The following is a 15,800-nucleotide window of genomic DNA, read 5'->3' on the forward strand; positions in this document are numbered from 1 at the left end:
CCCCATTCAGCCTGGATCTCACGGTCAGTTCCCTTCTCCCCCCAAGGCCCACTGCCCCCTTTTTCTGTTCCAAAGCTTCCACATGGTGCTGGAGGGGAACACTGGCTCTTGCTAATGGGACCCTGTAAAGTCCTCCTCTTGAGCTTCCCGAGGTTGTCACTGCCATCTGGGAGCCAGTTCAGGTCAGCAAGCGCGCATCGGCTGGTCCGCTATGGACTGAGCTCCCTTCGTTAAAAATTCTCCTCCATGGTTTGGCGACACAGCACCAAGGTCTCCTGTCACCTCTCTTTTTCCCTCTGTCTGTCCCTGTCCCTCTCTTCCGCCCCTTACAGTCAGTCTCCAAGGTCAGCCTCAGGGCCCGTTCCTTCCCTAGGCCGACTTCCTCCATTCACTCCGACTTCCTCCATTCACTCCGAGCACCTAAACTGGCCCTTGTAAGAAACAGTGTTCAAATCCATTATCTCCAGCCACCCCCTGGGGCTGACGCTTAAGACTTGAATTTCCAAATGCCTAGACAATCTGTCCCCTCAGATATCCTGCTGCTGCCTCAAACGCCACACATCCCAGCCTATTCATCTCTCCCCTCAACCCAGCCCCTTCACTGCTGTTCTTATTACTGTTACCAAGGCCAGAGCCCGAGAGTCACCTTTGCCACCTGCCTGCCTTCCTCCCCCGCCCCCACATCTAGTCTTGCCTACCACCCCTGCATTTTCCCTTAGACATGGCATTTCCAGTTCCATCCCTCACTGCCTCTTACCCGGGGCTATCACAAGCGCTAATCTTCCCAAACCTCCAAATTCCAAGCCAAAGGGCCTGCGCTTCCAGCGACTGCCACACGCCTGACCTTCTCCTTACAGGTCTCCCGAAACCTCACTGTCTCCAGCAGGCGGCTTCTTACGCTTCCACCGCCTCCCACCCAGGAGCATACTTTCCTCCCCTCAGCACTGCTCACAGCACCCACTGTACCTTTTATCACAGCTACTGATTTTTTAGTGGCACGTGTAGATCAGCACGTCTGAAAGGTAATTAACAATACGAGGTGCCCTAGAAATTATACTCAACTCCGCGCCCAGTATCCCCCATGAAGCATTTATTATTGGTGGGGGGCTGCAGTCAACTCCACGGTAAGCTCTCCAGGGGACAAGCGCTGTGCTTCAGTTAGTTACCTAAGCCAGCACCTGGCAAAGCTGATCCTGAACCAACATTTGCTGAATTAATGACTGTGTGAACGGGACACTCCGAGACACGCAGGCCCACCTCTCTTCTCCCCATTCTTGCTGCACACAACCCCTCCCTCATCACACTGCGAGGAGGGCTGAGGTGTGAGGGCAGTGAGAGCCCCGTTCACCCAGGCTTTTCGGGGCTGTTCTGATTAGCTCTTCGAGTGGCCGTGGGAAAAAGGACTTTCTTTCAAAGTGGCTAATGTCAGTTCCTAGCTAAATGCTTTCAAGATTTAAATTGCTACTGCTTGGCCCAAACCTGCGAAACATTTGAATGAAAACATAATAAGAGTTGAATAAATCACCACCCATGCATGCTATGTACTTAAAAAAAAAAGAAAAAAAAAGTGGTGCAATATATTTGTATTCCCTTGGAGAAAATTTAGGAATGACATAATACTAAATTAAACAACACAAAAAGCAAGCTGTGGAGGAACATTATGCTATAAACCTCTTTTTCTGTAAACAAAAGAAAAAAAATCCATGACTATGTATGAGAGTGGGAACACTGCTAGGATGGACAAAAACCAGAAGAAAAGGACATATATTTCTTAACAATCGTTATTTTAGAGAAAGATCAGAGGGGGGTTATTAATTTATTCTTTACATGCTCCCCCTTAAGGCCCCTAAAAGCCAAGTCAAACCCCCAGTTGAGAAGGGCCCTCTGGAGTGCCAGTGAATGGGAGCAACAGGTAGAAAGTGGGGGACCAGCCCATGGAGGTCTTTCCAAAATCCATCCTGTCCCCTCGCCCACTTCATGTCTATTTACTACGCAAACTACGTAACGAGCCATTTGACATTCAGTGCCCTGCCAAAGTTCCCTCCAATCTCATATATTTAGGATCAAGAGATGAGTCCCCCACCTTTACCACCTTTACAGTATATTTCACAGGGTAATATACTAGTTCGTGTGAAAAAAATGCTTTTCCTTTACGTAAGGGGCCCTCATTCTTTAAGAGAGATAGATGTGTGTGTGTGTTTGTAAAACACACACATATACACACGTATATATTTTATAAAAATCTTTTTTTAAAATGGAGGGAAACTTACAGACAGAACGGACTCTTTTAGTGGGCAATTCTGTAAGTTGTGACAACATGGAGGGAGCCACAGCACAGGTGGCCTCGGAACTACCAGCGTGGGCCATTTACATTTCCCCAAAGTCTCCTCAGCACTCTGCAGTCAACTGCTTCGCCCACACCGCCCTCTGTTTTCTGCCCCTTTAGTTTGGTTTGTGTTCAGAACGTCCAGTAAACAGCATGGAGTCTTTTGCGCCGCATAATGCGTCCACCCAAGTTGCAGCCTGTATCAGGCCTTCCTTCTTTTTCTTTTTGTTTTTTTTTTGGCCAAGCATTCCATGACGCGGACGCATCCCCTTTTGTTTATCCCATCACTTGTTGAAGGACATTTAGGTTTTCCCCGTTTTTAGCGATAATAAATCAAGGTGCTATAAAGATTCTCCTACAGGTTCAGAAAGGCTGTTTTTCATTTCCCCAAAGCCTTCCGGAAGTGGAAAGAGTGTCGAGAGGTCAGCGTACAAGTAACGCGTATTGTCCAAGTGGGGCCAAAAGGGCTCACAGAAAGGGAGGGGGCTCTGCCTGGGCCTGGGCTCGGGCCCCGCTCCTGTGGGGGCTCACGTTCCCTACAAGCCCTCTTCCAAGCAACGCTCAACGCGGAGCGTTAGCAGGATCCATTCCTGGGACAGTGATTCTGCTTGGCAAGAGCTGACGCACACACGCTCACAGCGCACGCAGCTCTCGGGCTGAACCCGGCGGCCGAGGTGGTTTACCTGTCTCGGGTCCATGGCGCCCCGGCGGCATGTCCGGGCAGTGCGACCCTCCGGGCACCGCAGCGCGACCCTCCCCAGGTGCGACACGCCCCGTCCTGCCCCGCGTGGGCCGTGGGCTCCAAGGGCCAGGATTCTGCTCCGTGGAGTTCGGACAGGAAACACCTCCTTGCCGGGCTGAGAAACGGCTCCGGTTCAATTTCACTTTCGTTTCTCAGGAAGGCCCGCCTGTTGGAGAAGTTTGGCCGAGGGGCGGGGCTTGGGCCGGGGGGCGGGGCTTGGGCCCAGGCGCCGCGCTTCAGGGACTGCAGACCTGATCCTCGCATGAGAGCCGGGCAGGATACCCTTCCTTCAGGAAAAGGGCCGTGAACACCGACCTCCCCAGGCCTCTGGCCGGGCCCCTCAAGAAAGCAAAGGGAGACGAAGACGCACGGAAGCCTAACGTTTCAGAAACGGCCCAGGCGCTGTCCTCTGTCGCCCTGGTCCGCACCAGTGTCACCATGTGTCTAATGTGCGGAGCGGGTGGGGGTGGGGGCCAGATCTCTTCAAATGACTGCCATCCCCACCGGGCAGTATTTGTTCACATTCCTTGAATATTGTAAGCTGATGTGAACTGATAATAGCCAGTAAAATGCGAGACAGTAACAGCAACTGAACAATTAATGATCTACATAAAGCCATCCACCGCCACCCTCACCCCTCCAAGCAGGGGCGAAGCCCTCGCAGCTCCCTCCCCTTCCTCTTCACACCAGCTCTACAGGTAGGCGTGACTCCCAGGCTGTGCAGCTCTGACGGCGCAAAACTCACCCTTCACCATTCTTCTACACCCGCTCCTTACACCACGACTTTCCAAAAGATCACTTCTGCTATCTACGGGAGAACAAATTCAACTGATTTCCAGATCAGGTTTAGGTGTCTGCTCTATTTTGTCCAAGATGTCTAGGAAAAGACTCTGTGCATCAGTTCCAGTGCTCAACAGCAACTCCCTCCACCCCCAGGTGATACATTTTTTTGTGTTTAATTTCAATTTCAGCCCCACCGCTTTTGAGATTTACAAGGCAGCCCCTTTACAGCACGGTCCCCAGGGGACGCCCTGTCTCCACCGTCTTCCCATTTGCATTCCCGCTAAGTGTCAGTCACTAGAGTTCATTTAGTGCAGGCTGCGCCCTCGCTTCCTCTGTGCCTCTGCACAGTCTGTTCCCTGGCCTGGAAGAAACTTCCTTCACTGCTTCTGGCAAAACAGTCTTTCAAGATCTCCTTTACACATGACCTTCTGGCTGCAATTTGTGCTTCCTCATTTTGTGCCTCTCCATGACTCTGCGCCTACCCTACTAGGGCACCGTCACCATCCCCTGAAAATGCCTCATTCACTCACTTATCACAACAGCTAAGCACCTAATATGTGCCAGATATGTTAACATACTGAGGACACGGTGCGAGGAAGCGTCCGTCCTCAGCTAACAGCCTGGTGGGGGAGACTGATCCGCCAGCATTCATCACAATCTTCTGAGTTACTTGTTTACATATCTGCCTTTAGAGCTGTCAAGTCTTCTCCTCGGGGCAGGGAACATGTGTTATACAGTCCCCGCGCCCCTTGCAATGCTGACCTTCAGAAGGTTGGTTTGTTGACTGAATAAACGGCTCAGTAGGAAAAACAATGCAAAACAGTGTGACAGGAACTTCACACAAGGAAATTCAAATATCAGCAAGCATATGGAGGGTCCTCAGTCCCATTCCCTGGGGGACATGCACAGTGAAGCCACAGAGAGTTCCTGCCCACCCACCAGACGGGCTGCATTAACCGTGATCGGGGCAGCCCCTCATCACGGTGGGAGACCAGCTCACTGTTGCTCAGGAAGGGCGAGAACAGTCACACCCCGCAATTCCTCTCCACTCCCGGACGGAGACCGGGATAGTGGGCAGGAGCTTCATTGTTCATTATTCAAAATAGCCCCCAAACTGGAAACAAATGTCCACCAAAAGTGAACCGTGTAAATGGTGGCATACAGCTACGATGGAATATTATACAGCAACAACAACAACAAAAAGAACTAGGACCACAGGCAACCAGGTGAGTAATCATCGAAACATGATATCGAGTGAGAGGAGTCATATACATACTATATAAGGTTCCATTTACATAAAGTCCCAAAGCAGGTAAAACTACATTCCGCATAAAGGACAGGAATGGGGGCGGGGGGAGCCCCCCCTCCCCAAGGAAAGCTCTGGGTGCTGGTGATGTTCTAGTTCTTGACCTGATGGGGGCTGGACATATGTTGCTTTCCAATAGTTCATCAAGTTTTACACTTACACTTTGGGCACACTTCTGTGTGTGTGTGTGCTACATGCCACAATTTTACATGGTGAAAAACCAGAACAAACTCCCTAGAACAATTCCAGCCTGCTTTCCCACAGTCTGTTTTCCATTCAAGTCAAATGAGTTGTATCTTACCTCTGCTTTCTTGCCTTCATGCTAAACAATCCCACAGCCTTGAACCCTTTCTTTACAAGAACGTTCCAGAAAAGCCTTAACCACAGCTGTTGTGCAGGGCAAAGGGCACCGCTGCTGACCCTTTCGTCTACCACGGGATGCAGTGGTGAGGCAGACGGGAAATCTGTTTGCTGAGCCGAGGGTCAGTTTGTGCCTTGAAGGAAGACGGGCTCCGTCATTTAATCTGAGCAGCTCAAGTAACCCCAGACAGTCTTATTCATAAACCTTTCATCTCCTCCCCCCAGCAATTGTTTCAGCTCCCAGGGGCCTGTGAGGTGGTGACGTAAACTTGTGTGCTGTTCTATTGTAGGGACTTGACCAGTTGGATGAAGCTCTTTAAAAAGTTAACCAAAAGTACCAGGTTGATTACAGAAAATACAGACAAGCAAACAGTCAAAATGACCCCAAGCCCCTGCTTGTCAATTCGCTGGTGCCTACCCTTCCCGTTTTCCGGGGGCGCTCGTCTTCTAAGGCAGATGCTCAGCTGCCTGGGGGCAGGTGAGTGCCCGCTGCCCCCTGGGAAGTAACCCCAATGCAAGCGCTCCTGTGTACATACCATCGAAGGCTACTTACTAACAGCCGCCTACGTGGTGACTGACGAGCGGCCATGTAAAGGAGGGTACGCGTGAAAAAGCCCAGCACTCAACGGTATTGTCGGAAGCCTGGCTTTCACCTCACAGCATTGGGCTCCCGTTCCAAACGTGACTTCAGGGGCCTGGGCCTCCCCAGTTATGGGGAGACCGCCTTATCATCTGACTACTGAGCTGGTTTTAGTCTCCAATCGCTGCTATTGCGTTTTCACTCTAACGGTTCGTCTGGCTTGCCGTGGATCCTGTTTAACCTCACTGCGTGCTGGCACGCAGATTTATAACAAGTGTTTTTAGTCTACAATTTCCTCTAAGCAGACTCTGCACATATGGGCTCCATCCACTTGGATCCTCTTGCTCCCTATGGTAAAGCAGATGTCTGCAAACTCCCTCAATATTTGCTCACAGTAATACTGCAACAGAACTGCACTGCCTGTGAATGTATGCTACTGACTTGGGACGTAGTATCAGAAAGTCCTAACTTCCGGGGTCAATTTTAAGTACTGGGCGTTGTTTTAGACTAGGAAAGGTGCGCACATAAACACTGGTTATCTCCATTCCTAGGAAATACATAATAGGCAATCCATGGAGTCGCTAGGCACACATCTATTGCCCTCCTCTTTTGGTTGGGTTGCTGTTTCTTTTCATTTCTTTATCACTGGGTTTTTTATTCCACTGGAACAGTTACTGCCACAGCAACGTAATTTTCAAAATTCTCAAGGTCTTCCCACAATCACCCTGCTTGCTTTGAAAACCTGTAAGGCTTTGTGTAGACAGACAAGTGAGGTGCCCCACGGCTGAGCGGGGCTCCCCCCGGCATTTCTGCTGATGTATATGCTCTTGGGTGTTCATGACCAGACTGGCTTTTGACATTACAGGAAGCAAGAGATGCCTCGGGTACCCCTGGAGACACAATATTCCGGAAGTGCCTGCACCCAATCAAGTTGCCCAGTAAATGAAAACAGGAAAGCAGTATTCGTAACTACCTGTAGGTGCCAGGCATGTGATGGTGGGCATAATCATACCTATTGGCTAAATAAAAACACTAACAAGTCAGCATGTATGGCTTGGCCTGTTTCATAGCCAAGAAGGACATCACAAAGGGAAGACTGACAGCCGTCCAGTGCCGATACAATCTCATGCTTCAAAACACTGACGTCATGGGTTAGCTGAGTGGCTCAGTTGGTTAAGAGCTCGAGCTCTGAGCAACAGGGTCGCTGGTTTGATTCCCACATGGGCCAGTGAGCTGCATCCAAGCTGCGCTGCCACTGAGCTGCCAGCAGGTGGCAGATGGCTCAGTTGGTGAGAGCATGTGCTTCTAACAACAACATTGACAGTACGACTCCCGCATGGGATGGTGGCTACGCCCACCCGCAACTAAGATTGAACACGGCACCTTGAGCTGAGAGGCCGAGTGGCCGCAAGCTGCTGACAGGCAGCCGGATGGCGACTGGACTTGAAGCTGAGCTTGCTGCACCCTCCACAACTAAGAGTGAAGGACAACAACTTGGCTGTTCCCCTTCCCCAATTCCCCAACACTGTTCCTCTTCCCCAATTCCCCAATAAAATCTTAAAAAAAGTAACGTCATGTTGGAATATGTTCATAATAAAAGTTTAAAAACATAGTAATAAAAAAATGAAGGCAGACGGGGAACCAGAACACACATGCAGGACGGCGCTGCTAGGCATGTAAGCATGTATACAGCCCACACACTTAGATAAGAGCATATACTATACACACAGTGTGCTCATGCGCCAGTGCTGTGGTTTATCTGAATCATCACGACTGCCTTCTGAAAGAGATCCACTGTTACTGGCCTCGTGGTACAGATGAGGAAACTGAGTCAGAACAAAGCCATAGAGGTTGCTCATGGTAACACAGCCAGGAATGGCAGAGCCAGGATTCACTTGGTGTCGGTGCCCTTGGCCTTCACGCTAAGCTGCCTCCACCAACACGCTGCCAACAAAAGGCAGTTCACAAAAAAGAAATCCAAACGCCTGTCAAACATGTGGGGAAACATCCAATTATACTAATAATTAAAGACATGAAAAGGTAACACGTTTTACGTTTTCATTCATCCAATTAGCAATTAAAAAAGTGAGATCATGCAGTGCTGCTTGGGGACAGACACCAAGCCCACCTCCGCCATCTAATCCCATACTCTAGGGGTCCACTCTGGCCCCGCAATGTTCTCACCTATGATTAGGTCACTGCCACCCCCTTTCCTTAAACCCTTCAGTGGCTCCCCACCACTCTTTGGATAAAGGTCCACGCCCAGCGTGCCCCCCGCCCCCGCCAAGCCTACCCTAACCAGACCTCACAAAAGGCACCTTCCATCCTGCGTGCCCCACTGCCACAGAGCACTCTTGCAGCCTTGAAAAAGCCATGACATGGTTTTCTCCTGCAGTCCTGTCTCTATGCCAGAGGGCATAGGAAGTTTTAGGACCCATAACCCTGGGAAGCTTTCTTCATAACCCTCACCGCAAGTTACAGTCACACATTTGCACCATCACTGCATTCATCACAACGGCTGTTTCCTGAGCAGTCCGAGTCTTGTACCTCCACGACCCACTGTGCTTTGGCTACAGAAGGTACTCAGCAGATAACTGTCAAATGAACATGCATTCATGACTAAATGAAAGAAAGAGGGAGCAAAGGAAAAAAATGAGGAGCGGGCAGAAACAGGCACTCTGCCATGCTGGTGGTTAAGACGCAACTGAGGGTCTGGCTTTTCCACAAAGCATTTGGACACGGTGTGTCAAGTCTGAAACATGTTCACAGCCTCCGTTAATACTCAGCAGTCATTGCTATTACTAATGTAACGCTATTACTGCGTAATAACTGTAATAACAAATTCATAAAAATCGACCTTGAAGTGGATGATTTGAAATCGAGGAAGAAAACCTGTGTTCACTACAGTATTGCTTACAATAGCAAAAACCTGAAAACTGCTTTCACATCCAATACTGGAGACAAGGCCAGGGAGATTCTGGAAGTCATAAATTATGCGGCACATAAAAGTGATATTTACAGAGTGAATGCCACAGGAGGCGTTCAGCTCACAGTACGTGGAAAGAACATAAAATTGTAAACAGAGAACAGCTTTTAGCTTTGAAAAACTACATGTCTACATGGCAGAGAGTGCCACCTACCCTGGAACTATGCCTCCCTTCCTGAGAGCCCCGATTCTGCCCACGTTCCCCTGAGAAGCCCAGGCTCCCTCCCCAGGCAGAGGGAGAGAGGGATGTGATGAGTCTAATAAGCTGGCCTCGGAGATTTCATCTCTTAGCAGTGACACAGGTGACGCCCTCAGGGTGGGGGGCTGGAGGACTAGGACGCTGGGGCTGCCCTGTCTGGGGGAAAACCAACACAGCTGGGCACGGAAGACACCCAACTATCAATGATGATGTCGGACAGGTAGGGTTACCCGTGATTTTATTCATTCTGATAGTTTTCAACAATTTTCAAGTTTCCTATAATAAAGCATCTATCATCCCCCAAAATGGAAAAAAAGTTAACAAGATAAATACACATTGTGGGAAATTTGCCCTTAAGAAGCAGAGTCTAGTAACAGAAACAGATATGGAAACAAATGATTAAAATATGATGTGAAAACCACAAGGAGACACACAGCTATCAGAATGGCTAAAAGAAAAACTCCCAATACTTAACGTCGGTGAGGATATAGAGCATCTAGAACTTGCGTGCACTGTTGGGGGAAGGTAAATCGGTACCACCATTCTGGAAAACTTCAGGCTAAATACACAGCTACCCTACAACCCGGCAACTGTACTCCTGGGTAGTCACCAAGGAAAATGAGAGGAAATGGCCACAGAAAGACTCATACAAGAATGTTCACAGAAGCAGGGGTAGCAGGAAGGAGAAAAAAGCGTTGCTGTTTCATGGGTATCGAGTTGCAGATTTGCAAGATGAAAATATTCTGGAGATGTTTCATGATGTAAATGTAAGTAACACGACTGACCTATCCTTAAAAATGGCTAAGATGGTAAGTTTCATGCTGTGTTTTTACCACAAAAACAAAACAAAAAACACAAGGGAAAAAAGAAAAGAATGTTCACAGAGCTATTCTTAACAGCCCCAAACTGGAAACAAACCAAAGGTCCATTAACTGAAGAATGAACAATCGATGTATTGGGTTGTCGGAAAAGTCATGACATATTTTTTCTGTTTTTCGTCGCAAAAATGCGTCATGACTTTCCCGACAACCCAATATATTGAGGATATTGACACATGCAACGTGGTTGAACCTTGCTGAAGGAAGCTACAGACAAAAGTACATGCTGTATAACTCCATTTATAGGAAATTTCAGAACAGGCAAAACTAATCTGATGACAGATATCAGACCAGGGGTGGCTCTTGGGGATAGTGGTGACTACAAGGTGCATGAGGGAATTTTCTGGGGTGCTGGAAATGTTTTATTTTCTTGGTTTGGATGGTGATTACATGGGTATACTATGTATCTGTCAAAGTTCATTGAATTTTGCACACATAAAGTATGTGCTGTTTATTGTATATAATTCTATCTCTAGAAAAGAGACTTAAGGAAACAATGGTTAGATAAGGGAACGGTAAGAGGTTACACATTCATTTTCTTGGCTACACACCCAGATGCTGTTAGGGGAACAACAGTGCTTCTTTAGACCAGATCAACAGCCCAGATAAACACCGTTTCATGTGGCAGCTTACGGGAATGTTAAGAGCATTACAATTATGAGAATTATACATGTATTGAATCTCAGTTTTGTGAAATGAGCTTTGATACTCTGATAAATTACTTTAAAAAGGACAACTATATGATACATTAATGTGAGGCTCTTTAAAATAAAACATAGACCTTTATCTAATTCAAACTGATTTTAATTCAAACATTATACAATATTTTCACCAAATATCTTGTTAAAATGTGAAATAAAACTGAATGTTAACTTTTTAAAGTAAGATATCAAAAACCAAACCATAAAACACTAGAATACAGAATGAGGAAAAACACTTTAAAAGCTTACAAGCAACATAAAAAATAAAAAAAAATTTTGTCTACAGAAGAGTGAAAAACAGATTTTGTATGTGTAATGATAAAGCCAAAATTAGATGGCAAACAACAAATTGGAAAACTATTCACAGCAAATAAAGCTTTTTTTTTATAATGAGCACACACTCATGGTTTTAAGAGAATTCATATAATTATAAAAATAGCAGAATACAGTGATTAGATAAAATATTAACTGAAAACTTACAAATTGGAAATAAAAATGGTTAATAGGCATATGCAGAAAGAGTTCAAACTTAATCATAATAACTAAAAGTGCAAATTAGAATGAGACAGCGTTTCTCAATTTAGCTGAGATCTCCCTTCTTTAGTTAAAACGCCCAGTCCCGGAGAGGGCAGGGTGAGATGAGGCACAGCGAACGGTCAGGCATCGCAGTGTCAACTGGTAGTGACCTTTTGAGGAAGCAAATCAGGCCTGGGCAATAAAAAAGGATATTGAAGCTGGGAGGACGCAAGACCTGGGTGTTTGAGGGGGAAGGCTGGGGTTCATCAATCGCCTTCACCCCAAGTCTCTACAGTATCAGTGTGACAACTACTCTTGTGTTAAAAAAAGAAACAAATGGATAATGCCCACCTCATTTTGGTTTTCTGTGGGAGGTGGGTGTGACGTGGGTACCCAAAAGATAAGGCAGCACAATAATTAGGAAGATGGTTCTCTGAGGGGGTTGGGGGTGGGGGGAGTGCTTGGATATGGTTGAAGGACAGATTGGGCTCTGGGCCAGTGGTCCCTCCGCTCCCCAGCTCTGCCACACGCCTGGAGGTGGTGGTGGGTGGGTGCGGCAGAAGCACCTGGAAGACAGGTACAGAAGGAGACACGCCACGCTATCACAGGTACGGAAGGAGACACGCCACGCTATCATTAGTAGCTCTACCTCCGGGGGGGTGAGATGCGCGGGATGGAGAAGGGTCTCAGTTCTTTAATCATTTTCTAACCTGGATTTTTTGCTTTTTTCAGCCTTTCTTGAGTGTTTTGGTATTTAAAAAGAAAAAAAAGTTTTAAAGCACACAAGCCTTGATCCTCAAGCTCCGGTGCCTGGCACATTGTAAGTGCTCAGCTAAATGTTTTAAAAAATAAATAAGGAAAAAGACTCAAGCTAGGGAAAAGCCTTACTATACATCCTATCATAGTTCAGAAAGGTCTGGGGGGAGTGCAACATTTCACGGGGAGGAATTTCCAGTGGCTTCTCCTTGGGGCCTGGCCCCGGGCCTCTGTAGGTTCAGACAGACGCACAGGGGGTGAGGTCCTGCCTTTCCTGGATGGGCCCGTGTCTTAGACATTTAGTGACAACTGTATCTATCATGCAGATGGGAGTCCTCCTCAATGCGATGCTGGCATTTTCTCCCTGTGGGTAGATTGTCATTCATTGGTTTAATAAACATTTATTAAGCACATACTATGTGCCAGGCACTGTCCTAGGCCCTAGCGATACAGCAGTAAACGAAACAGGACTTCCTTTCCTCATTATTTTCATGAAGCTGATGTGCTAGTGAGAAGACAGGCAATAAACAATACAATGCAGAATGCCAACTGGTTGCAAGTGCTGTGAAGGGAACGAAGGCCAGCTGGGGAGGGGGGGGCGGTGAGGAGTACAGTGCAAAGAGCTCCTCTGCTCTTATGGGGCTCTCAGTCTAGAGGACTGACAATCGTCAAACAGAAATCACACCAGCCCTGTGCTGAGGTGTTTACGGGAACTCAGGAGGACTGCCTAACTCATACCTGGAGGCCCAGGGAGGCTTCTGGGAGGAGAAGGCTGACCAGAACCCAGGAGGACGTCAGCCAGGTGGCCCAGTGCTGCAGGGTGCCCCACACAGCAGATGCAAAGGCACGGGAGGGACGAGAACGCACGGTCAATGCCACAACGGAGTAACGGTGTGTGACTGGACAAACGAAACCAGGTGGGTGCACTCCTGTCGGAAGGCTCTGGAAGGGCCTCAAAGTGGGATATGAGTGCACGTGCCACCCCCACGGAAGGCTGTCACCTGCTGTTTCTGCTGGCCCGGTAACTCTGCACTTCCCATCCCAAATGGTTAGGGAGAGGCAGCTTATTCCTCCATCCCAGGAGCAGGCCAGGACACAGAGCTGATTAGTTGATGTGATTAGTTTATGATGCCAGAAGATGGCTGTAAGGTCACAGGCTAGGGGCTGCCAGGAGTCAGCCTTTGCAGGATGTGTAGAGAAGACAGCGGGAGAGACGGGCCAATCAGCAAAAAGAGGCAGGGAAAGGCAGGACCGAGAGAGCCCTCAGGGTTTCATTTCAGCCTCATGATCCAGCCATGTCTGAAGCTCAGCTTTGGACTTCCCAGTCCAATGAGCAAAGAGGGGAAACCCCCTTTTCTGGTTTAGTTTACAGTGGGTTCTGCCACTGGCAACCTGATCAATACACCCCCTTGCTGGGAAAGAGCTTCACTGCGTGTGTGGTAGTGGTGGGGTACAGAGGGAAACGGGGGGGGGGGGCTGTGAGGATGTCAGAGGGTTTCTCCCATTAAGTTTGATAGAAAGTATGAAATACAAGTTGTAGTTTATATGGGTTATATAAGCCTTGTGAGTTCCTAATAATTCACCATACGGCCCTAAATCATCTTCAAACAGAGAGCCAACACTGACTAGCTCATCAAAAACACCAAGATTATTATGTTTAAACCCACTTGGCTGTTCCCACATTAATGCACATCAGTCACAGATCTTTCCCAAAGACTTAATTTTGCAACTAACTTAGTATTTTGAACTCTTTATGTGTGAGACCAAACAATCATCCAGTGTTCTCCCGGAAACTTAACTCAAGCAGCTGTACATCAAGACATGATGGTCCAAGCCTAACAGATGTTAAATTGCCGGACCTCAAGAGATCACTACAGAAGCCCAACCGCTTAGAGCCTGCAGTGCACATCTCTGAAACCTCTAATCAGCTGGTCACAGATCCTATCAACCGTGGTCTGCAACACAGCTTCAAATCTTTAAACCCAGGAATCAGAAAGATGCTCACATTACACTGTTATAGCATAAAAATCGCTAGGCGGAAGTTCGCCTTTGTGAATTAAGCAACGGGTCTCCTTCCGGTCAAAATAACAGTACCTTTTTTTCTTCTTTCCACGGGCATTTACCAAATACCCACTGTGTGCCCACGATCCCAGCACTGTGTGCCCAGGGGCCTTTCCTTTTTCTCTGGGTGGAAAGGCCAAATCTTGTTTCACATCTGGACAGTGCTGGGTAAAATAAAAGATAGTTCATCACTGGACAATTTGAGATGTTATTCTTGTGCAGCAAATACTGGCCCTCTCCCCTGCTTATGCCTCCCTTCCGCCACTACACAGTGGCCAGGGCTCTAGCCACTGAGAAATTACAAACTACACAGCCTGAGGGCCTGGGTTCAAGTTCCAGTTCTGCCATTAGCTAGTGTGAGGATCTTGGCCAAGACTCTACCTCCTGCACCTGCAAAATGGGGATAATATTTACCGATCTAGGCTGCTGGTGGGATTAAATATGTGCAAGTAAAGTGCTTGGAACAGTGTCAGGCACGCAGCGAGTGCTCAATAAAGAGAAGCCGGAATTACTAGAATGAAGTGAGGCCTTAACGTTAACCTCTTTCCAGTGCTAAAATGCTATGAAGTCTATAGTAGAGAAATTATGGGGTTTGAGATTCCCCCTCCCACCTACTCCCCCGCCCCCCACGTCTGGCTTTATCACACCTGGCAGACAAGCAAACATCCAGAATAGCAGAAAGTTCCCCTGCTTCTCAAGCAGCTGTACAAGTGGGAAACCTTCAGCAAGGGAGCCAGTTCAAGCGCCTGGGGGGCTGTGCCCTTGCTAAGAATAGCTAGACACTTCAGCTTCTGACAACAACCCTGCCAGGTAGATATAATTATCCGCATTTTGTAGATAAGACCAAGTAGGGGTAGAGAGGTTAAATAACTCGCTCAATGTCACACAGCTGGTACATGGAAGACCTGACTCCGGAGGGCTCGCCCCTGTCCTCTGGTTCCCTGCCCCCCACGCAGCAAGCACGCAACTGTGAGTCCAACAGTGAAATAATGAGAAAGATATGCCGGGACCTCTGAAGCGATGGGAAACAAGCCTTCTTTGCCAAAGAAAGAAGTTGGCATCATCCCTCCCATTTGCACAGCCACGGACTTGACGCTCCCGCGCTCTCTGTTCCCACGGACCCGTGCTAGCAAACCGGCCTCCCTCCACCGCCACGGCCCCAGCCACGGTGCAGGCCTGTGTGCGCGTCTCCCCCTCCCCGCCCCCCGCAGCCGCCTGGACTCCGCTCCCTCCGCTAACCGCGCGCTGGGACTCCCCCGCACTGCATTCACAACCCAACGACAGGTGTCCCTTTCTGCAAGGGAAGTGTCCCGAACGGTGGCGGCAGCATCCCGGAGCACCAGAGGCAGGCTTACCCTCTCGTGGGGCGCCAGAACCCAGCCAAGCCAAAGCAGGAGGGGGAGGTGACGCAACCAGGCCTCCCGCACGGGGCCGGACCGAGGCGGAGCGCGGCGGCGGCCGCGACCCCGCGGTGGGCTCCCCGCGGCGGCGGCGGTCGCCTACGCCATCCGTGTGTCAGGCACGCCAAGGGCGGCGGGTGTTACCCCGCGGACGCGGCGCGGGGCCTCCGCAGCGAGGACGGCAGGGCGCGGAAAGGCGCGCCCCG

At 48.8% G+C, this 15,800-nt stretch overlaps 1 protein-coding gene across 5 annotated transcripts in view; it reads right to left on the minus strand.

Moving 5' to 3' along the window:
• ADAR (adenosine deaminase RNA specific) overlaps positions 1-15,800 on the minus strand; it is a 36,886-nt gene that overhangs the window by 20,574 nt on the left and 512 nt on the right. Inside the window, exons 2-3 of one of the 5 annotated variants that reach the window (XM_019662540.1) lie at positions 3,814-3,876; positions 3,010-3,234 (exon numbers count right to left, since the gene is read on the minus strand). The exons of 2 other annotated variants lie outside the window; for them this stretch is intronic. In XM_019662540.1, the coding sequence (XP_019518085.1) occupies positions 3,010-3,024 (15 nt within the window). In that variant the 5' untranslated portion in view covers positions 3,025-3,234; positions 3,814-3,876. Of the gene's footprint in view, positions 1-3,009; positions 3,235-3,813; positions 3,877-15,549; positions 15,676-15,800 lie in introns of those variants that run through there. 2 more of the 5 variants (XM_019662542.1, XM_019662541.1) reach the window with 2 other exon arrangements.

Source organism: Hipposideros armiger, unplaced genomic scaffold (assembly GCF_001890085.2).
Source record: "Hipposideros armiger isolate ML-2016 unplaced genomic scaffold, ASM189008v1 scaffold_378, whole genome shotgun sequence".
Taxonomy (NCBI): domain Eukaryota; kingdom Metazoa; phylum Chordata; class Mammalia; order Chiroptera; family Hipposideridae; genus Hipposideros; species Hipposideros armiger.